We start from the raw sequence: 22,005 nt of genomic DNA, 5'->3' as shown, positions 1-22,005 counted from the left end.
TAAAGAAACTGACTGTCGCAGTCATTGGTACTATTGAGAAACATGATTGAAATGCACAAAGAGAAATTTCAAATCATCAAAGGATTTTTAGCATCTCATAAACATCAGCGTTCCTTTACATGTATGCTTAGCAGGAAGACATGGCTGGTACATATCGTTTACCCAATTTTTCCTGTAGGACTTAATTTTGATAGCAGCCAGCAGAAAGGAGAAGGTTTAGGAAGAACAAAAAAGTATTATGAAGACCCGGCAGTATACTGCATGATCTAAGTGCAGAACAGTGATAGAAACCTTCAAAGTGTCCCATGCGACCTTGGCAGCAATAAAAATAGCAAGATCACCAGATATTGATCTCCTTACCTCGGAATAACTTTTCCGAATCCCGACATTATTACCACTTCTTGTGGACTGATAACAGATGCTGAGAAAAAAGAATCAACTCCTTCAGGTTCGTTACAAAGGATTTGATTCTTTCTTCTTTATTCTTTTTTTTGGGCTAATGCAAGAGAGAGTGCATGATTTCCAAACCGTTACCTGTCCATCAGATACCCTAAGGAAGCCAAGGATCTCTTGGTTTGCTTGAGGAGGGCATTCTGAGTCTCTTTCTCCAACTCTACTTGTCGTCAGCTTCAAGCAACTTCAGCTTGACCCCTTCAATTCCTATGAAAACAGCAGCCAGCAGCATATTCAAAATTTATGTGACTTTCCTTGCAACATCAGTTGTGAGCTCCACTTGGCCCACCCATCAAAAGTGCCCTGGCTTCCTTCGGGGTTCTGATGAACTGGGAAAGGTTTAGAAATGATGCAAGTAATCTATCTCATAAGACCTTTGCGCGTCAATCAAATTTTTTCTTTTGTCGATATATGTCCAGAAGCACATAAGTCTTCTCCTTCTTCCCTCTTTCCTCATTTCCTAAACATGTAAAGGGAAAGTCCTCAGAAACTTCAATGATCTGCTAGCTTCATGTCGGTCATCCACTTCTTTTCATCAGCTTCGAGTTGTCATTCCAATTATTTCATCTGGAAGCTCCAGGTCCATATTCTACGAACGATAACCAGTCTAGATGCTCTAAAGTAGCTACAGCAGCCTCATGGAATTATTAGACTCCTTCAGGCACATTATGCCAATAGGATAACGGAAAGGACTCAACATCTAATCTGCTTCAGAGAGCTAGCACGGTAATTCCACAATTGTTCGTTTAGAATCCTTCTCTATCATAATTAACAGCTGAAAAGTCTGGTTCAAACCCTCTCCATACCTCAAGGTTGTCTCTGAAAGCAAGGACAACATAGAAGTTCTTCCTGAAACACGCCAGCATCCAATTTTTCAAGCCACTGCCGTAAAGCATATAACTCTGGAAGCAAGCAAAAGAAATGCTTCAGGAATATCATCTGAAAAATCAATATTGAGCCTCAGACCTTCTTGGGGTGGATTTTCCCACTTAAGAGTGGCATCATCTGCTCTCTTTGCACCTGACAAGATGTTTGATTATAAGAGATGACGCACTCTTACACTTGTGTATCAACTATTAAATGTCATCGAGATATCTGGTAGAGTAAATAGCAAAGATCTAATAATTCACTTACCACCTTGAATCCACTTTATTCTGAACAAAAGCCACTTAAATCTGAGCAGACAACTCAAGAGTGAAGCCGTTCACCATATATGTAGCAGAAGTTCCATCTACTGCATGATTAGGTCAGGAATTAGTTAAGCTTTGGGGACAATGTTATGCAAAATGACATGACAAATCAAGCAAGTCCAATCATATAAGTACTGCAATCGCGAAATATATCATAATGAATGGCTCTAATTTCATAAAATCATATCTAAAGAAAACTAACAGCTTAAAGCCTCAAACCTGGGGGCTATCTCATCTTGTAACAACATAATTGTCACGAAAAAGGCTGGAAGCCAAAATTACGTCTTTGTCCAGGGAAAGAGAAGGAAATGCAGCAGGTTTTAAACCTGAAAAGATAAAAAATCATATCAAGCCATGCTTACAGTAAAGAGTAGCCAAACGCCATCTAGTAGCATGTGACTACATATGTCCCTAGCCATCTTACATTGGAATGAAGGGGATCATAGAATAATCAACTCTAATTAGAATGACAATTAAAAATAAGATTCTGCAGCACCATGCAGTGCATAGAAGATGCTCCATAAATCAAAGCTAGGCCTGTACTCAGGCTTAGTGGTCTAGATGCTTGAAGACCAGGTCCCATTTCCCAAGCATTACAAGACGCAAAAAAAAGAACGATAAAAATGGCATGTCCAGCAAACCAATATTATAGCGATTAGCCGTTATCCTAAAAAGAGAAGATTGTCTGTTCGACGTACACAATGGCAATATTAGTATTTGAGAAAGATAATTTTGCCCCAGAATGACCTTGGTAGGCCTTATATTTCATGTCATCTAACAAAATCTGGATGAAAAAGTCAAATGACCAGCCACAAAGACATAGCTAATGAACATTGGAGGTATTCCAGGGCTTTGCATGCAGCAACTCTACAATTAATGGAAATAAAATTATTATACCAGTAATAACAGTCTATCAATTGAAACGATCTCTAGCAAAATCAAGAATGCATAAAGATGCAACAGCATAGGAGATTTTGAAACTAGAGAAGAGAAGGATGCATACTATCACGAACCTTTTATCCTGCAGAACCTACCAAATGGATTGCACTGATGAGCGTCTCAGAAATAGAGCTGTCAAGTGTAAATCCTTTCTCCATCATTTCATCCCATACTTTACAAGCAATGGACAGCTTCTTTTCACGAATGAGTCCACTAATAATCAACTTATAAGTTATTTCATCAGCATAGCATCCCCTAGCTTGCATTTGCTCATACACACGCATTGCTTCTTTTACTTTAGAAGACTTGCAAAGTCCATTGATGATAGCGTTGTACAAAACCACATCTGGCCAAATTCCTTTCTCCACCATGTCATTGAATATGTTCTGAGCTATTGTAACTTTACCGGACTTACAGAAATGATCAATAATAGTAGTATACAAAATTCGATCAGGATATATATTCATCCCTGACATCTGATCGAGAAGTTCTTTTGCAATATCAGAACTGCCATCTCTAAGATAAGCATTGATAAGAATCGTGAATGTAACAACATCTGGTGCAATTCCCTTCCGACACATTTCTTCAAATAGCTTGTAAGCCCTACGTGTCCGACGATCCTCGGAGAATGCTGCCATTAGTGTATTATATGACACAACATCACATAACCCTTTTACTCGCATCTCGTTCACCATCAGCCTGTAAGCACGATCAGGCTGCTTTGCTTTACAAAGGCCCTTTAAAAATTGATTATGACTATAAATGTCAGGTTGCAATCCATCCCTCTCCATCCTCTTCATCAATTTCTCTCCCTCCTCCAACATAACCTTGTCGCAACAATAATTCAACAAGATATTATACGTAACCAAATCGGGATTGCATCCATTCCTCCCCATAAAGGATTTAATCGCCAGCGCCTTGTCAATCTTACCGGCTTTACAAAACCCACTAATTAACGCGTTATAAATTAAACAAGTGATCTCAGCTTGACCACCCTTCATCACATCAATTATAAGGTCATATGCCAACTCAACCTTTCCACCAACACAGAGCCCGACGACAAGCGCCGTGCACGCGATCTTATCCGGGATGAGTCCCCGACCGATCATACGATGCCACATTTCGACCGCAGCATCGAATCTCCCCGCTTTACACAACCCTTCGACGAGAATAGTGTAAGTCACAACATCAGGCTCTCTACCTAGCTCGACCATCCTATCCAACACCTCCACGGCCAGCTCCACGCGATTTTCGTCACACAGAAGATTCAAATAAATGTTGCTAGCCCAGATATCCAGCACGCATCCGACCTTACCCATGTCGGGGAGGAGCTTATCGACGAGAGCCAAGTTCTTGGCCCGGCAGAGGCCGGAGACGAAACGAGAGTAGGTGAACGAGGTGAGCGAGAAGCCCCGGAGGGTCATCTGGTAGTAGTAGCTCTCGGCCAGCTCGAACCGGGTATGGCGGACCAGGACGCCGATGAAGCGGTTGTAGTCGACGGCGAAGACGCGGCAGTCGGAGCGGGACATTTGGTCGAACACCTGGACGGCGCGGTCGACGAGGCCGGCCTTGACGTAGCTCGAAATGCGAGCGCGGTATATCAGGCGGGTCGCCCCCAGCCGACGGCACATGTCAGGGCGAACGCATTATCGGCGGCGGCGCGTGACGGTGGCCGGTTGCTATAGCGCGAGCCGACGCGCGCTCGTGCCCCGCTATAGACTCGGAGAGGAAGAGAGAGAGAGGGAGACGGTGCACGTTGAGGAGGAGGAGGGAAGAGCGTGTCTGAAAGCGAAGGTGGCGGACGGTTCCGGGCTGGCCCAAAATGAGAAGAGAATTGTAGACTTTGTGGGATGGGCTTTTCGATCCAACTTATGAAGGGCCCACCAATTTTTTGTTTTTATTTTTTTAAAGGGTTAATTCCAAAAAAAAGGCACTAATTTTAGGTCGAGGGATAATTCTAGCCTGAACTTTTTTTTTTTGTCTCGTAAAAAAGCACTAATTTTAGGTCGAGGGATAATTTTGGCCCGAACTTTTTTTTGTCTCGTAAAAAAGCACCAACTTTAGGTCAAGTGACAATTCTGGCCCCAACTTTTTTTTTGTCTCGTTAAAAAGCATTAAATTTCACGTAAATCCCAAATCTGGCTCCCATTGACTTAGAACCGTTGATTATCTAAATTGACTATTCCACCTTAGTAATAAATCCACGTGGCTTGCTGATTGGATTTAAAGCAATATTCATTGTCTTATTCTCTGAGCCACAATTTGAAGAATAACGGTGAAACTGTTCGTCTCCTTCACTTCACCGGTAAGTCAAAAATATCTCCAGATTGAATCTCTCTGGCCAGACGTAATCTGAAGCTGACCATCGCCTGTCAACAGACGTCATGGACGAGATTCGCCAAGCTCACCATCATAACCTTTTTTCTCAAACAATGGTAACTTCAGACAGAAAGTCAACGGGAGGCCAGATTTGAGATTATGGTGAAAGTTGGTGATTTTTTATGAGACAAAAAAAATTTGGGGCCAGAATTATCACTCGACCTAAAGTTGGTGCATTTTTATAGGACAAAAAAAAGTTTAGGCCAGAATTTTCCATCGACGTAAAGTTGGTGCTTTTTTATGGGACAAAAAAAATGTTCGGGCCAGAATTGTCCCTCGACTTAAAGTTGATGTTTTTTTATGGGACAAACAAAAGTTTGGGCCAGAATTGTCCTCAACCTAAAGTTGATGTTTTTTTTTTCGGAATTAGGCCTTTTTTTTAAAAGATATTTTCCTCCATTCCAGATGCAAAGACCGATTCTTTTTATAATCCGAGCGAGTCGAGTGGAGTCCTAAGCATTGCACCGTGATGATCTCTGAGTGTCGGGCCATGACAGATGATATCCAAGCGTGTACCCGAGTTTTCACTAGGAAGGTTAGCCAAAGTGAAGCTAATCTAAGGTGACTTGAAGGATGGGTTTGAGCAAGGGGACACTATTGAATCCTTTCCTTTTTTCTTAAGCTACTGCAAATTCAATGTCAATCAGTTAGTATTGTCAAGGTTATGTCCAATGGAACCAGCCCAAGCCTGATCAGTTCAGATCGATTCTAATTCAAGTTTCGGGTAACATAGCTTGCTCCAGTGTCCATAATTTCATCCGAAGAACAATCTCGGGAGGCAAAGGAAATGGCCGGCGAGTAAGTACAGTCAGGTAAGCGACATTTCCGCAAGACGGAGGAGGAACGCGAGGGAGGCAAAGGGTCCGTGCACATGATATCGGATGATTGGCAAGTCTGATGTCGCTGAAGATAAAAGAGAGAAGTAGGCTGAACCAGCTCATTCCCATTTCTAAGTAAGAAGAAAGGGCTGAAACATAGCGACTAAACCGAACAACATCACCACAAATAGCCTCAAATAAGCAAAACAAACACCGACACAATTCGACATTTAATTGTGAAGACAACTCAGTAGAGCTCCAATCAAATGACACGCTTATCATTCTTATCTCTAATGGCATTTGGTATAAAGAGAGGGAATGAGGCTGAAAGGGAATGGCAGAGGGAGAGAAATATGACATGTTTTTGGGTTCCCATATGTTGAAATAAAAAAACAACGGAGTCATGCGTCAAATTTGTCCTTTAAAAATAAGTGCTACAGAAAGAAAACCAGAGTACACTAGGAAATGATGATTACCAGTACACATCAAACATGAACTAAAGTAGGTCAAGAAGACATTTGCCAGTTCACAGCTTCGGCATCATGCATATGTACAGAAGTCCATCGCTACCACTAAATTACAAAAGGTCATAATCGCAGCTCCGAAGCAGATAGATAGAATTTTCTTGGCACTAGTCAATCTTTTGCACTGATAATAACATCACCCCGATATAGATCAGCGAGCCCTCACACACAAAACTGGACTCACAATGGCACACTAAAGCTTAACATCGCATACGGCAATTTCACTAACTTGTGAAAATTGATGGTTTACACTCCATTTTGAGCTCTCAAAAGGGCCATCGTCGGACCTAAAGCACTTCCTCTCAAGGCCTTGTACGACCAGGAACTTCTGCCTGAACTTTGTTTCATCGTCCAATTATCTTGCTGAGACAACTGTGCCTTCTTTGCACTCAAAGCCTCGCTGATTTCTTCCCACACATCTACCCTTCCATTTACTAAAAAGCCGATGGAATAAACACATAAGAAAATGGAGATGTGTTTGAGATTTAATGGAATATAAATCAACAGAATGGAGAGAATATATACCTTTCGTGGGACCAGGCGTCGTTTCACCAATATTGTCAGTTGAACCACTTGATTTGGCATTTTGATCTCCCGCATCAACATCCACTTTGCCACCACCAATGCCTTGTTCTGCTGAATTCAATTTGCCAAACTTGACAATGCGGACATCAATAAGTGATGAAAAATCAACCTGCACAGGACTTCTCTCATCATGCCTTATTAAGTACAATAATAGAAAAGTTGAGAAATATGTCAGTTGAAAGCTCCAAGGCATCATCAGGAACATTGTTTAATGGTGAGACATTGAACATGAGAGATTCATATTGCAAAGCTGAAAATACTGGTCTTTCTATAACTCTAATGTAAATAGATTCTTTGGACAATTAACTATTTGCCAAACAGAACTCAGCCCAAGCTATAAAGATAATTGCTTAGCCGAACAAGCTATAAAGATGATTTTTTTTTTTTTGGTCAAAAAGCTATAAAGATGATTTTTTTTTATAGCTTATAGCTTTATAGCTTTATAAGCTATAAAGATGATTGAGGCCGCCAATTTGGAAGCAATTTCACCAGCTTGGTAACTTTATACATGATATAAGGGAGCTGCCACTTTCAGTACCTCTAGGGAGCCATCCTCTTTATACAGGGACTTGTCTATATTCTCCAAGTCAAGTGCATATTCTGCCACAGGGACTAGCAAGATTTTATTAGATCGCTGATGGTACGATGATATTTTCCCGACCTGCAGAAGCAATGAGACAAAAGAAATATGTATGAACTCAACCCATGTTCAAGACCCCATGTTTCATGTTAAAATCATCTGCAATAGAGAAATCAGAAGTTTTACCCTGAATGAAGTGAGTTCAGGGCACCAGGAGGATGATAGCTCAATTACACGATATGCCACGATATCACCTTCCTGCAATATAGAATGACATATCACGTTTCCAAACAACATTATGATGAAACAGCAGGAACTTCCACAGTGACACCAAGACAGTAGGGAACAAAAGAAAATCTCAACTAGGTAATCTAAAGCTTGAAAAGATATTTAAAACACTTCTACAGTATCTAAAAACTATTAAAACCACCGCACAACTTTCACACATACTGCATGATCTTGAGATTCGTACAAAGCAAAAATTGAACAAATATATAAACCTGAGGTGACAACCCATAAGGTGGCAGTTTATCGAAGTCCCCAAGATCAGTTAAAGGCAACTCTGCTACAACATTTGTCACAAGAGAAGATTCTTGGTTGAGATTTTCATTATCGGTCCACTGCCAGGATCCTGCTTTCTCTTTGCCCCATTTTTGTCCTTTCTTCTTGCTTGTGATCCCATTCCATTCAAAAGTCTGCAACTATCATGAAAGAATAATACTTGCATCGATAAGTGCAGGAAAAAGGTGAGGGATGCAAAGAAAAAACCAAAAAAAAATAAAAATACACAGGTGTAAATGAACATCAAAAGCTGTAGATCAAGCTCAATGCAGCCAGCAATCAAAAGATGTGCATATCCCAAAGCTCAATTATCAAGACAATCCCAAAACTAGATTCAAGAAATGCTCCATTGGACAAAGAATCAAGCATGTGTTTATACACCTGTTGTTCGGTAACAATAATCAGACACCACTAGGATTTGTGTATCATGCTCCGTAGAATTTTTAGTCAACTAGTTACATAATGGATACTTGCATTATAAGTTGGTACATCATAAAATCATTGGTTGCCCCAAATGAGAAAGAAAAGGATGCAACAACACAAGTAAATGAGCTATCCATCCATTGCTTGAGAAAGCTTGAGCCATAGGGCTCATTCATAAAACACAAACGGTAAATAGTGAAGCTTTTGACAACAATAGGTCTTCAGACATGAAGATATGAATCGCAAAGAACCTTGTCTAACTGCTCTAAAAAGGGAAAGCGGGCAACATTGCGCTTCAAATAAAAAACATACCTAACACATTCACCTCGCTCTAAAAACAATATACTAACATTTTTCAACAAATGATTGCTAAAATTGAACAAAGCATGCTGCTATATCAATTAAGAAACAAAAATTAATGTAACGCAAGCATGAAAAGCCAATACTTACCAACGAAACTTGACTTTTCTGGACATCCTGATCTACATCTGCAGAGGTTTATGAATCAGCATGGAAATAGAACATATTCCTTGACAAATAAAACAAGAATATGGTTTTGGCTGTTGACCTATACCTTTTTCCAGAGGCTCAAAGCGAATATGCCCAGGCCTAATTACAATAGGAACTATGTCCTCATTTGTATTATTTTCATTGACATGATCCAGTGGCTGGTGGTTTTGGGCGAAGGTCTGACTTTGACACTGTTGCTCATGTTCTTTAGAGAACTCACTATCCTTCTTATCAGGTAGCTGCCGATTTTTTTTTCCAAGTGATTGCTTTTTATCAGGTAGCTGCCGATATTTTTTTCCAAGTGATTGCTTTTTATCAGGCAGCTGCCGATATTCATCTTTTTCCACCTGCAAAATGAATGCAATCTTCAAAAGAAAGGGCAAGGAGGAAGGAGGGGATAAGGCAGGGAAGGGATTTTGCAACCAAAAGCAACTACAGAGAGACATTAGCACAAGGCACCTAGTCTAACCTGCACAGTTTAGAGCATGAGCAAGCTTTGGGGCATGGCGGTTTAATCACTTCCAAGGGTTGAACACAACTAAATACAAATTACAAAGCCTTTGAACATTGCATTACCTCGTTCTTTCCAATTTGGCGCATTTCCCTCAGCCACCTTCGCTTTGCTTTTTTACGGCGAGCACTTCGACTTGGTAACTTGCAAAAGGCAAAACCATAACAACATAATGACTTATTGGGAAGATCAGCAAAATTACATTGGCAACCAATGAAAGTTTTGACAGGACAAAACTAGATTCTTGACATCAAAGATGTAGTTGCTTTACCGCAGTTCTCATGCACCATATCAGCAAATACAGATAATCTATTGATAATCTCAACTCTGAAGGTAATGGTCGAATTTCAATATCCTTCCATCACACTTATCATCCAAGACAAAGCACTCGGAATTTGTGATGCCTTCATTGCCTACCATCTTGCATTAGTCTTCCTCCCAGAAATTGCATCAAATTACCAATATGCAGGCTAGAATAGGACCACCTCCACCATAAAAGTTCATCCTAAGATCAGCTATACAGAACTTTGGGCATTCAGTACATCCATATCTATGAAGTGCTTTATTAGGTAAGTAACCAAGGGTTCAGCTATGAGTACAGCATGAAACTTACGAAAGGAACATAAAGATCACTTCAACCAAAAGCACAATGTGATGGCATCCAATAGTTGAGTTACTGATGCAGATAATAGTGGACTACATAATGACACAATATGTTTAAATATATAATCGAGAAAATTTGAATCCAATAAATATTCACTTACCTTTGGTTGAGAAGGTGTGTCAGTTGCACCTTCACTTCCCTGATCATTTTCCTGTTGTTGACTGCAACAGAGGGAAAGAGAACACAGACATTAGCAAGAAGAAGAGCGTGAGAGAACTTCTACATAAGCTACAGCCTCCTTTTAATGGAAACAGCTCCTCGTGCTGTACGCGCAAGCATGCATAAAAGAAAACGTTAACCTAACAATACTCACCTCTTAGCAGCTGGAGTAATTGTTACATCATTTTCAGGGGTTATCGATTTGTCTGGTTTAGCCTGTCCAGAGGAGGACTTGCTGTCGTCAATGGTGGCTCCATCTTTTTGCAGTCTTTCCTTCTCAACAGGAGTATCATCCATGACACATCCAGGGACTTCTGGGTACTCCTCCACACCAGACAATTTACTTTTCTTCCTTCTGTAAAATGCAATAAAACAAAAGTTGAAAACCCAATGAAGTGATCCTATGATCCTAAATGCACTACATGAACGGGAATTCCACAGGAGCGAGGTGGATGAAGAAGAGGTCAAGTTCCACGTGTCACTAGATATGCTAAAATCGACATGAAATAGCATAGTAAGAATGACAAATACTCTAAAAAAGAAGTGATAAAATGATGAATAATTGCAGGTGTATTTATCCTTGCAGGTACTCCCCAATCATGCTGTCATGAATGCATCACTGGGTATGCAGTTGGTGGAGATTTTCACCTTTACACTAGCCAGCGCTTGCAGCAGAAAGGAAGAAAGATATGCATTCACAATATGCCTACTGAAAAAGGAAGAACTAATTAATGTTTTCAGACATTGAATAGGCTGAACAAACTTCCCACCTCATGCCAGATTCTAGTGAATATCAGCCCATCATCATACAATAAAACAGTATCCTAAAGCATGAGGCTCCATTTAGAGAATACTTGCAGAAGATCAGACATGCGCAATTATACACATAAAGCTTAGAAGGGCTTTGTAACTTGGAATGTAGGTTACTATGTCCCTACAACCAAGTTAACAGGCCAATTCTCAAACACCTCCAACCAAAATTTTAAGGGGAAAAAAAAAATTCAACTTTCAGAACTTTTCTGTTCCATATAAGTAATGGCTTCTGATTAAGGGGGGACACGAGTCTTCTCTTTTTATCTAGGGAAGTTAAATTGTAACAAGATGATGATACCATTCAACCTGCATTATTCCAATAGCCACTTACTATAATGATGGACACTTCTTAGTATATCCTACCCTTCATTGCACAAATGCACCACAAAATACTCATTACCTAGTAGCAAAAGTCTGTACCTTTACCGGATGCAGAAAAAGATTATATGACAGAAAGTACACATTTTTAAAAATAATTCCATATATGGGATTTAAAACATACTTTGAGCCCACGAGCTTTTTTGATGCCTTTCTCTTCTTGGAAACATTACTATTGGACGCATCTTCCTCGTTCAAACTGCCATGTGACTGTCCACATGCATCTTCTTCAGATTCACTTTCATAACCCCCAGTCTCCTTCTCAAACTCTTCATTTGCGATCAGCTTTAAACCTGTGTGCACGGGCTGCTTCTCCACAAACTCTATTTCTTCCAAGGCGTTCTCCACATCACGCAGCTTAGCGGTGTCTCTTGAAGTACCCTGCTTCTTTTTCACTCTGTAGCAAAGGAACACGGAGTTAACCACCCCTTCCTCAGAATGATCGGAAAAATTGGTACCGAGCCAAGGCGTATCGTTAACTAACCCGACAATATCCTTGTCCTTGAGTATAGAAGTCGACTCAAAGGGCGGTAGAACATAACCATCCATCTAAAAATGAACAAGAAACCAAGGAAGGAAATTTAGGCATACAGCAATGCTGCACAATGGCAGTAGTCAGCGAGCAACGAAACATCATAGTCAGGGCAATGAGGAACCAAAATCTTCTCAAACACCCAGTCACGCTCCTTCAGTTGGCAATAACAAAACACTAGAACCTTGAACCTTGCGGACAAGCACACAGTGCAACTAGCAACACAGTCAATCAAGAACCACCGCGCCGCAGGAAATGCGCGCGTTTCGGAGATCAGAAAAAAAGAGAAAACCCAAGAACCCGCACCGACAGGACGACGCCGTCGGGGCAGGAGTCCCAGAGGCCGAATGCGTGAACGACGTGGGCGGCGAGGTCCGAGATCGTCTCGTGGTGCGGCTTCAGCAGGACCCAGCTCCGCTTCAGCCCTTCTTTCCGGTGCGGCTTGCTCAGGAGGCGGCGGTCCTCGAACGACAGCCGGACCCTGACGCCGTCCATCGCGCATGCAGGTGTGGGGAGGGGGGGAAGAATCAATGGCGACGGAGGATTTCTCGCTCGGCGACCATCTTCGGAGCTTCTTAAACCCTCGTCGCCATCACCTTAGAGGGGTTTTTGTGGGGCCTTCTCTGAAGTTCCGAACCGGTCGCTCCGACGGCAGCAGCGCTCTGTTAGAGCCGGGCGGTCGGCCGGTTCAAGCGGTTCGATCCGGAAGCGGCCCGATTCGCGGTTTGGGACCGGCTTCCTTTTCCGGTTCTGGCCGGCTCAACCGGTTCAGTGGCGCGACCCAATTAAATTTTTTTTTTGACAGGATAAGTGCATTAAAAGTCCTAAAACTTGTCATGAAAGTACAATCGAGTCTTAAAATTATCAAATAGTGCAATCAACGAAATAACTTGATTATACCAATATGATAAGTTTTATAACTTGATTGCACTTTTTGAAAATTTTAGGACTCAATTGCACTTTCGCATCAAATTGTAGAACTTAATTACACTTTTTGAAAATTTTAGGACTCAATTAAATTTTAGGACTTCCAATATACTTATCCCTTTAAAGACTGATAAGGACAATAGAAGCGCTCTAGTTCTTTGGGGGAAGAGAGATGCATATAAGAATTGGGTGCATTTGTTTCGCAGAAAATAAATGATTAAGAAAATATTTTCCTAAAAATGATTATTTATATCTTTTGAAATGATTAGTCAATGAATAATATTCTCAGTATCGTTTCGTGGACGATGATATGTTTTTCATTTATTTATTTTTGCAGACGATACAAACGATCGATTTTCAGAAAATATTTTTCAAAATCATTTATTTTCCGGTGATTCAAATGGAGCCGATGAGTTGTGGTGCCTTGCTCTAAACAAAGATATCACCACACAAGAAAATCTGATCAACCTGGTCATTTGTAACTTTGCTAACCGTACGTTGGTGCACTTATTTAATTAATTAATTTGATATAGATCATGATTACGAATAATTTATTCAAATACAGATCATTAGACATATTTCCGTGGCATTTAGTTAAGCAATGTAGATGGTAATCAAACATAAAATAAAAATATTGATTATCAACATGGGACTCTGCACGGTCCATACAGTTCTTGTGGTGGTATTATCAACACTATCTCTTGTTTGGGGTGCAAATTCCTGCTCACTTTAAGCTTAATTAATGCCGGATCTGCTAAAATGCGCCGGGTCTCGGTCTCGTCACTCGTCACGTGGGACCTCTGCACGGTCATCATAGCCCTTCTCTCTCTTTCTCTCTCTCTCCTCCGACTCCAACAACCTGTACCGTCTCGTAATAAAACTGCCCACGAACACGAACGCGAAACCGCCCTCCCTCCGATCACATCGCCGCCGCCGACGATCGGCCGGGAACCCGTCGCGAAGCTGGCCTTCAGCCCGAGGCGAGCCATGGCAGAGCTCCGGCACTCGAGCTCCCTCGGAAGCCGGGCCTCCTCCTCTCCGATGAAGCGCGACGACGACTCCTCCCCGCTCGTCCCCGATTCCCGCCCCTTCGACGACGACGGCGGCGGCGGCCGCCATTCCTCCTCCCGGGATCGCGACCGCCCGCTCTGGTCGCAGCTCCACTCCCTCTGGCCCCCTCACTTCTCTGACGACCCCAGGGTTGCCCCTCACGGCTCCAGGATCGCGATCTTCCTGCTCCTCGTCGTCGCTCTCGTCGGGCTGATCTCGATCTTCTCCATCGTGCGTCACCTGGTGAGTGGATTTCGTCCCCTTCGCTACGTCTTGGGCCGCTGGAATTTCTAGCGCTCGTGTGGACGAACACTGAATTTGGTGGCCGATCGCGATCGGAGTCCATGAAATGACCCGATCTTTCTGAAGAACTGGGAAATGCTGCTGAATGTTGCTCTTGTGTCTTTACATTGTGAAGAATATGGAAGAGCTGTGGCTCTGCGCCTAGGTGTCGAGCGGCTTTGGCGTTTGGGCTTCCTTTTTGCTATAGGTCTTTTTAGTTGAAGTATCGTGTTCATGTTCACTTTTGTAGATTCAATGTAAGTCCTAACCAAAAGCCTTTGCAAGGCATCAAGCGTATGAGATCACATTGTGGTTCTCCCTGTTAGTTTATTGATAACATATGTCTTAGTCGATAAGTACTTCCTGAATTGAAGGCCACATGTAGTGGTCAGCTGGAGTGATAGATGATTCTTGTACCGGCACTGTAATAATTCCTCCTTGAACACCTCGCAGAATGCCCCATACCTTTGCCGGAAAGATGGCATTGTTCTTCATTGCCCCCGGGTAAGTTGTTGGAGGATCTTGTTTGTGCTTCTCCTTTTCCGCTGTCTGTATGTGCTGTGACAATGGCCGTTGCTAAATAATCTGCATTCTTGTGCTAGGTCAAGGAGCCTACTTCGCTTTGGGAAAATCCATACTCCGCAACCACATCGTGGAAGCCTTGTGCAGAGCGTCTTGATGGTGGAATATCGAGTATGTGGCCTACTTAGCCTAGGCTTAAATCAATACTTTATAACTCTTTATATGCAAATTTATGTCATTATTACTCATATGTCCTTTTCATGTCTATACCCAAAGAAAAATGAGAAAATTTTTAGTTTAAAAAGAATTAAAGAAACTGGTCTAGCAAGGGAACTTGGGATATGCTATTCTTGAATCCTCTGTTAGTACCATGGATGTCTATTAATAAGCTATATCTGGAAAAACAATATTCTTTCTGTCCTCCTCCCCCTAGTTGCTGTTTAGATAGTTCTTGACCTGTGAAGATCCGCTCAGGTGCATTTGTTTGCATCTGGAAATTTTTCTCTTCCCTTTTGTCATGTTTGTGTGGGAATATATTTCTTTCCTTCATGGTTTTAAGATCTCTTACTGACTTATGGTAAATTCATTCCCAAGGGCCAGCTATGATGGATAAGAACATCCAGTTATAGCGACATCATTAGATCATTAGATGCATCTTGCGGGTAGGTGATGAGAAATGTTTCATACAATTACTGTGGACAGAAGCTGCGCTTACAAAGTCATAATTGTCTCGAAAGCTTTTAATTCTGTGTGTGAATGGAATGATTGTGCCATTTGAACTGCAATTTTTAGCATCATAAAGTGATGCATAATTCTTTTCTTTTATCCTCTGTACAGATGTTCCTCCTGAGAATGAAACAAATGGCTACATATTCATCCATGCTGAGGGCGGTTTGAATCAACAAAGAATCGCGGTATTGTATCTGCTCTATCAATTTCTTAATCTGAATGAGAAAACTCAGCTTGTTGGCATTTTTGGGTGGATGTCCTTGATCATCCATGCCTCTACAGCAAGTGTAGGTTTCAGGCAATACTTTTCACTCCAGGACAATAGATTCATGGCTCTTTGCATGTGAATGTTTTTGCTGATATGCGATTGTAGTAAATCCTTATGTTCAACGAACTTTGCATTATTTGGGCCCAAACAAGGTTTTAGGTTTTCGCATATTTGCTAGTTGAGTGCACAAACCAAGTTTTTGCCCCTCAAAGTTGGTGACTGTTGTGAAGTTCTCATTTTAAGGAATTGCTTCCTACGTGAAATTTAGTGGTCTCTGAGGCTCAGTATGCTTAGCATGTGCTTAGAAGATACCTCAGCTTTTTATCCTTCATCTCTCGTTTTGAACTAAGAAGAAATAGAATCATTTTAGGGGAGTGGAACTTTCACGCGGAAACAATTGGAGGATTGATGGGTAGTTACTACTCACTCGTTCTACTTTTCTTGATTGTTAAGGAAAACTGAAAATAGATTCAAGCAACGCCAGCATAATTTCACCCTCATGGGTTGTGTAGAAGGAAATGCCAAGTTGTTATTAGGATACTTTAATTACATCATACTTTTCCTTATGCTTTTAATAGATGGTTTTGATGGATGGTTCTTTCATAGATTTTCAAATGTTTGCGGGATTATGTTAATTATGACCCAAACAAATTCAGATTTCTCGCTTTACATGTTAATACTGCTAGACTCATAATCTTGCTTAGTTGTTTTCTTTTTACTGGGGATCCTTTTGTCACAGATACCTATTGTAAAGCGTGAGGCATTTCAATAAGAAATATTTTTAGTCCTTTGAGCTATTCATTATGCAATTACGATATCTATGCAGAAAGAATCTACAAATGCAGCCCCTGTACTTTGTGGCAAAGTTGAATAAACGTTTTGGGCTTCTTGATTGCCACAGTTCCCATATGAGTTTGACCTACTATTCAATGCTTGTTAGCATTGCATTCAGCATGGACAGTTTGCATTGTTTAGACAAGTATTAGCTAGGAAAAAGATTACATTTATTTGATGTGCTGTTTGTCATCGCTCATCAGGAATATACTGCATGTTAATTTAATCTCTTGATCTAGAGCTGGCTTAATGTGAATCTATCTTATTCATATTTCTCTATGCAGATATGCAATGCCGTTGCTGTTGCTAAAATTTTGAATGCTACTCTTATTTTACCAGTATTGAAGCAGGATCAGATCTGGAAAGATCAAACGTAAGATGTCTGGACTCTGCACTCATATCTTCTCTTCTTTCACCTTTTCCTGTTCTTCTTAATTAACTAAACTGCAACACCTTTGCTGCACGACAAGGTTTGGTTCAGGCTTTTCTGATATGACGTGGAGTTCATCATTTAGGGGAAGTCATTGAATTATTCTATGCATTTTCTCTTACCAACTTTTGAAAGTGTATTTACACAATAGCATTTCTTTAGTCATCTAGTTAATCTAAGTTACTGTATGTTAGACATCTCAATAGCTTGGCTCCAGGCTTCGGCTCTACTAGGAAAATTTTTTCAGATAAAACTTCAGATAGTTGATAAGTGGAAATGGCTCAACTCCCCCAATATAGAATTATCTATGTATCTTCTTAGTCATGCATCATTGGCCAGTTATGTCATTAGTCAATTGCATGTTCTTAGATAGGATGACATCTTGTGAAGAAATTCGGATGACAACAAAGAAGATGGAGTTATGGAGGAACTTTTATTTGCTTTAACTGGTATCTTGTAACTTATTGCGTGCTCAATAGATCTTCTTGTATCCATGCAGGAAATTTAAGGATATTTTCGATGTGGATCATTTCATTGATTATCTGAAAGACGATGTTCGGATTGTGCGCGATATCCCCAAGTGGTTTACTGATAAGTCAGAGCTGTTTACAAGCATTAGGTCTGATGAGACTATGTTTTGCTGCTTCCGAATCATTTCTTCCAATTACAACTTGTTTTTCGCTAATTCAAAGAAGTATTGCCAAGAAATAGGCTTTGCTAAATATCAAGTAGACTTTTAGAGGTCAAAAGAACAAATTGCCTACCTGATATTGTATTGGTGAAGAAAGCATATTGCATACAGGGGAAATAAATTGTTTGTGAAGGTGCATGTTGGTCTCCCTTTGTCTGCGTGTATAGGACATGCTCGCACAGACATACACATTGCACACATGGAGACTGCTTTATGGTTGTTTCTAAGTTTTATTGTAAAAAAGGGTACTTTTGTTGCAAAGTTGGCAGATGACAGATCATAAATTCTGAAAACTATGCCTTTTTTTTTTTCAGTTTGCTAAGCAAGTTAATAAAAATGTGGCTGTGTAGTATTTTATACTGCTACAAATGCATGTGCTGACTCTTTTTATTTAGTCTTACAGTTGTTGAGTAAATGATTAGTTTGGCTTATGATGTGAATAGAGTGATGGTTCATCAGCATGTCCTTAATTTGGATAAGCACTTTATGAGGACGAAGTATGTGATGGTAGTATCATTTTGGTTTCCTCTGGCTGATGGTTTCTGAGACCATATATATTTTATGTACTGAATAGTACTAGATAGAACGTATTGGTAGTGAAATAAAATATGTTGATGACAATATTAAGCATGTTCTACACCGATTGATTTAACCTTCGGAAAACGGGTTACTTTATAAACCAAAACTACGAAGGGCCGTCTTATGGGAGTTGTTGGTTTAAGTTGTGAACCATCGAGTTAAATGGAGCACATCTGTGACCTGCTTCTGGCAATATCAATGAAAAGCTGTGTTTTTCAACTTGTGTTCAATTTGCAAGTATTACGATATGGTTGATGGTTTATTTAGAGTTGCATCTGGCATTAATGGTTTGAATATTTATTTGTCTCGTAGACGGACAGTGAAGAATATTCCAAAATATGCACCTGCGCAATTTTACATTGACAACGTTCTACCTCGCATCAAGGAGAAAAAGATAATGGCGCTTAAACCTTTTGTTGATCGTCTAGGGTAAGTCAGTTTTTTACATATATACATTGATATTCTGTCACTCTGAGGTCCTAACGCAAAGTATTTTTATGTCCTTTCTTATCATCGATCCTTTCTTGATTAGGTATGATAATGTTCCCCCAGAAATCAACAGACTTAGATGCAGGGTGAATTACCATGCTCTGAAGTTTCTCCCTGAAATTGAAGAAATGTCGAATTCACTGGCATCAAGGATGAGAAACCGCACTGGCAGTCAAAATCCCTACATGTATGCAACGCATCACCTAATATCTGCTAAATCATTTATTGGGTTCTAATACCTTATGGACCTGACTGTTTTTTGAAACAGGGCACTTCATCTTAGGTTTGAGAAAGGGATGGTTGGCTTATCTTTTTGCGATTTTGTGGGGACAAGGGAGGAGAAAGCTAAAATGGCTGAATACAGACAAAAGGAATGGCCTCGGCGGTATAAAGTGAGTTGGGGAGAAAAAGTTTTGGCTCTTCATGTTAAATGGGAATTAAAAGAAACATGCACTCCATCACTTTGTTTGGTTGCTCTTGCCTGCAGAATGGTTCTCATCTTTGGCAGCTGGCCCTGCAGAAGAGGAAGGAAGGACGATGTCCTCTTGAGCCAGGGGAAGTTGCTGTGATTCTGCGAGCAATGGGTTATCCCAAGGAAACTCAAATTTATGTTGCCTCTGGGCAGGTATATGGTGGTCAGAATCGATTGGCACCGCTAAGGAACATGTTCCCCAATCTGGTGAGACCTTTATTTATTTGTACTGTACCATTTAAAATCTCTAATTAAGTTGGTGAGCGGCCACTTGCTAGTTTCTATTAAATCTTGCAAGGAGCAGTGGGAAACTCACATTAATCTTCTTTCCAGCATGAATAATATTCCTTGTCCATTATTCTACAATTTTGCCATTTTTCTCATGTAGTTGCAGTTTAGCTACTAAATAATTCTTTTTTAGTTTTGGCACATCCAGATTAAATTATTACATTCAAGGTAGATAGAGGCCTGAGGTCTGGAATGCTTCCTTTTGAAGTATGTCGAAGAATTCTGACCAAAAAAAAAAAAAAGAAGTATGTTGAAGAATACTTAAGTAGTGGATGATATCAAGGCTTGAAACTGTGCATAGGCTGCGAGTGGCAAAGATTAACAATCAAAGGAGATTGATTTCGTAAGCAGTTTCTTTGAGGTTGCTTCCTTCCGTCACTTATTTGGACTATTAAGCAGAACCTTTTTGCATGTCATTGTTTCTAAAACACGCAAGTACAATTTTATGCATACTGAAGTGTATGAAAGTTGGAAGGACAATCAGATGAGAATATAGTGTTTTAGATTTGGAATGGTCTTTTTATTTCGGATAGAAAAAGGCAACATTTGAAACTCTGCGATGTTTAATGGAAGATTCGGTTAAGATTGTCATTGGGGCTCTTTGCTTGGTAATATTTTTTATCTTATCAATGGTGAGATGCACACCAAGAAGTTTCAAAAGTCTAAATGAGCATGGGTAAGCATCGAGTCTGATACTTTGAAACCCTCACTTATATCACACCAAATAACAGGTGACAAAGGAGGAGCTGGCCACGAAGGAGGAGCTTGATGGTTTTAGAAAGCACGTGACAAGCCTGGCAGCCCTCGATTTTCTGGTATGCTTGAAGTCCGATGTTTTTGTGATGACCCATGGAGGCAATTTCGCTAAATTGATAATTGGGGCACGGAGATACATGGGTCACCGGCTTAAATCGATAAAACCAGATAAGGGCCTCATGTCTAAATCTTTCGGCGATCCCTACATGGGATGGGCGACATTTGTTGAGGATGTGGTCGTAATCCACCAGACAAGGACTGGATTGCCTGAGGAGACATTTCCTAACTACGATATATGGGAGAATCCTCTGACTCCTTGCATGTGTAGAGCTTAAAACGAGGATGTCTAATCAGAATTTTCTTGTGAACTAGCCTGGCGAAGCGTTCTTTTTAGGCGTGCACTGAAAATGGGGCAGTAATCTCTTGATTCGCCGTGCAAGATGTGAAGAATTTGTGCCGTAAGCCCGACACGTTTGTGACATGGCAGAAAAAGGTTGGATCTTAGATTTGAGCTCATTTTTTTGAGTACTGACCGGCAGGACTCGGGTTTCGACATTATTGCAGAGGGTCTCGTACATACGGCCTTCGCCCATGTCGTAGTGCAGAAACCCGGTGTCAGCGCAATCGAATAGTTTTCTAGTTTTAGCATTGCCTTTCTCAAGCATTTGAAGATATCTAGCGGATCATGTGAGGTGATCTCCTGTAAAGCAACTTTGAGATAAGCAAGAGAGCAATTTTTGTTTTTTCTTGTTGACGGAACAGAGCTGACCGTGCCAATGGTGTAGGACGAGCTCAACGGCAGGTCCCTGCTCATTCTTTTGTTCGGACTCGGGAATCAATCGACCGGTTCAGGAGTCATGAGGTTACCGACACTCATTATAGTAATGAAATACAGTTGATCTCTCTCTCTATAAAATAGATAGTTAAGCCTGATTTTGTTGTGCTTATTAAGTTGGTGTTAGTATGGTAAGGGGTTTATCTTCTTGGTTTAGGTTGGAAGCAACTCATCTGTGGGAAAACCATCGACATGGCATGGAAAGATTAGTAATATCAAGCCCTGAAAAGTCTACAAACCTCAAAATAAAAGTACACATTACAGGAAGTGATACCTCCTCAGGAAAAACAAAAATAGCAAAAGATTTCAATTGATTATAGGAAGTAAGCATCATTGACGAGGACAAAAATGTGTCAGATGTTCTTATATTTTTATTAGAAGTAATCATAATATCTTAAGTCAAGAAAAATAATCTTTGAATTATGGTACATAGGAAACATTTTCGGAGCATATCCTGTAGATTCCTGTTGCGGGGTATATGTCTCCGTTTGTCTTTTCTTCTGTTTTCCTGGGGAGACCAATAGAAAATTTGCCAGATTTGGGCAAAAGGTTTTGGACTTTGTCTTTGGATTCCGAGACTCACATTTCGTGAGGGTTGAGGCCACCATCTTTTTTTGGCACCGACTCATTTTGTCCCCAGCTCACAAGGTGCATATTTTTCTTAGCTCTAGATCAACCAAGATGAAGAGAGAGAGAAGAAAAAAATGCGCCGGGAAGAAAATGCCCCCGGTTATAGCTTGAAAAGTGACATGTGAGAGACACATGCGAGCTTAGGCCTTCATTTAAAACGAACTTGGCCACTTCACTCTCTTATTTGAGACACGGTTTATTATG

The 22,005-nt window shown here is 40.7% G+C and overlaps 3 protein-coding genes across 10 annotated transcripts; 1 reads left to right on the top strand and 2 right to left on the bottom strand.

Moving 5' to 3' along the window:
- Positions 1-66: 66 nt before the first annotated feature.
- LOC115692358 (pentatricopeptide repeat-containing protein At1g13040, mitochondrial) lies at positions 67-4,335 on the bottom strand. 4 transcript variants are annotated; one of them, XM_056312635.1, is made up of 5 exons: positions 2,657-4,335; positions 1,863-1,969; positions 1,591-1,687; positions 1,420-1,473; positions 67-1,302 (listed from the first exon to the last, which is right to left on the bottom strand). In XM_056312635.1, exon 1 carries the CDS (start codon positions 4,211-4,213, stop codon positions 2,660-2,662), a length of 1,554 nt encoding a protein of 517 aa, XP_056168610.1. In that variant the 5' UTR covers positions 4,214-4,335; the 3' UTR covers positions 67-1,302; positions 1,420-1,473; positions 1,591-1,687; positions 1,863-1,969; positions 2,657-2,659. The 4 variants fall into 4 exon arrangements, with proteins under 4 accessions (XP_056168610.1, XP_030475043.1, XP_030475047.1 ...); XM_030619183.2 differs by having other exon boundaries at positions 67-1,473; positions 1,588-1,687; XM_030619187.2 differs by having other exon boundaries at positions 67-1,473.
- Positions 4,336-6,183: 1,848 nt separating this feature from the next.
- On the bottom strand, positions 6,184-12,598 carry LOC115692340 (coilin). Of its 2 annotated transcripts, none has more exons than XM_030619160.2 (13): positions 12,326-12,598; positions 11,972-12,036; positions 11,612-11,884; positions 10,451-10,651; positions 10,238-10,298; positions 9,539-9,616; positions 9,027-9,309; positions 8,903-8,940; positions 7,969-8,169; positions 7,655-7,726; positions 7,427-7,549; positions 6,829-6,997; positions 6,184-6,737 (listed from the first exon to the last, which is right to left on the bottom strand). In XM_030619160.2, exons 1-13 carry the CDS (start codon positions 12,512-12,514, stop codon positions 6,550-6,552), a joined length of 1,941 nt encoding a protein of 646 aa, XP_030475020.2. In that variant the 5' UTR covers positions 12,515-12,598; the 3' UTR covers positions 6,184-6,549. The 2 variants fall into 2 exon arrangements, with proteins under 2 accessions (XP_030475020.2, XP_030475021.2); XM_030619161.2 differs by having other exon boundaries at positions 7,969-8,163; positions 12,326-12,597.
- Positions 12,599-13,789: 1,191 nt separating this feature from the next.
- Positions 13,790-21,241, top strand: LOC115692339 (protein PECTIC ARABINOGALACTAN SYNTHESIS-RELATED). Of its 4 annotated transcripts, none has more exons than XR_008817285.1 (12): positions 13,790-14,239; positions 14,732-14,782; positions 14,881-14,971; positions 15,638-15,816; positions 16,916-17,004; positions 17,561-17,680; positions 18,644-18,760; positions 18,864-19,007; positions 19,089-19,212; positions 19,308-19,499; positions 20,312-20,794; positions 20,876-21,241. XR_008817285.1 is itself a non-coding variant. In XM_056315094.1 (11 exons), the coding sequence occupies exons 1-11, from the start codon at positions 13,934-13,936 to the stop codon at positions 20,669-20,671; spliced, it is 1,773 nt and encodes a 590-aa protein (XP_056171069.1). In that variant the 5' UTR covers positions 13,790-13,933; the 3' UTR covers positions 20,672-21,241. The 4 variants fall into 4 exon arrangements, 2 of the variants coding, with proteins under 2 accessions (XP_056171069.1, XP_030475019.2); XR_008817284.1 differs by having other exon boundaries at positions 20,312-21,028; positions 21,122-21,241; XM_056315094.1 differs by having other exon boundaries at positions 20,312-21,241.
- The last annotated feature ends 764 nt before the right edge of the window (positions 21,242-22,005 follow it).

The sequence above is a fragment of the Syzygium oleosum genome, unplaced genomic scaffold, assembly GCF_021117445.2.
Source record: "Syzygium oleosum isolate NSW1041296 unplaced genomic scaffold, Sole_v2.1 Sole_v2.01, whole genome shotgun sequence".
Classification (NCBI taxonomy): domain Eukaryota; kingdom Viridiplantae; phylum Streptophyta; class Magnoliopsida; order Myrtales; family Myrtaceae; genus Syzygium; species Syzygium oleosum.
This window is presented reverse-complemented; position numbering and strand designations above follow the sequence as displayed.

Coding starts and splice junctions, on each gene's coding strand:
- LOC115692340 (XM_030619160.2), bottom strand. CDS start 12,514: ATGGACGGCGTCAGGGTCCGGCTGTCGTTCGAGGACCGCCGCCTCCTG. Junction 9,310..9,538: donor GCCAAATTGGAAAGAACGAG/GTAATGCAATGT, acceptor TTCATTTTGCAG/GTGGAAAAAGATGAATATCG. Junction 7,727..7,968: donor CTTATGGGTTGTCACCTCAG/GTTTATATATTT, acceptor TCTATATTGCAG/GAAGGTGATATCGTGGCATA.
- LOC115692339 (XM_056315094.1), top strand. CDS start 13,934: ATGGCAGAGCTCCGGCACTCGAGCTCCCTCGGAAGCCGGGCCTCCTCC. Junction 14,240..14,731: donor TCTCCATCGTGCGTCACCTG/GTGAGTGGATTT, acceptor AACACCTCGCAG/AATGCCCCATACCTTTGCCG. Junction 19,213..19,307: donor AATGGCCTCGGCGGTATAAA/GTGAGTTGGGGA, acceptor TCTTGCCTGCAG/AATGGTTCTCATCTTTGGCA.
- LOC115692358 (XM_056312632.1), bottom strand. CDS start 4,213: ATGTGCCGTCGGCTGGGGGCGACCCGCCTGATATACCGCGCTCGCATT.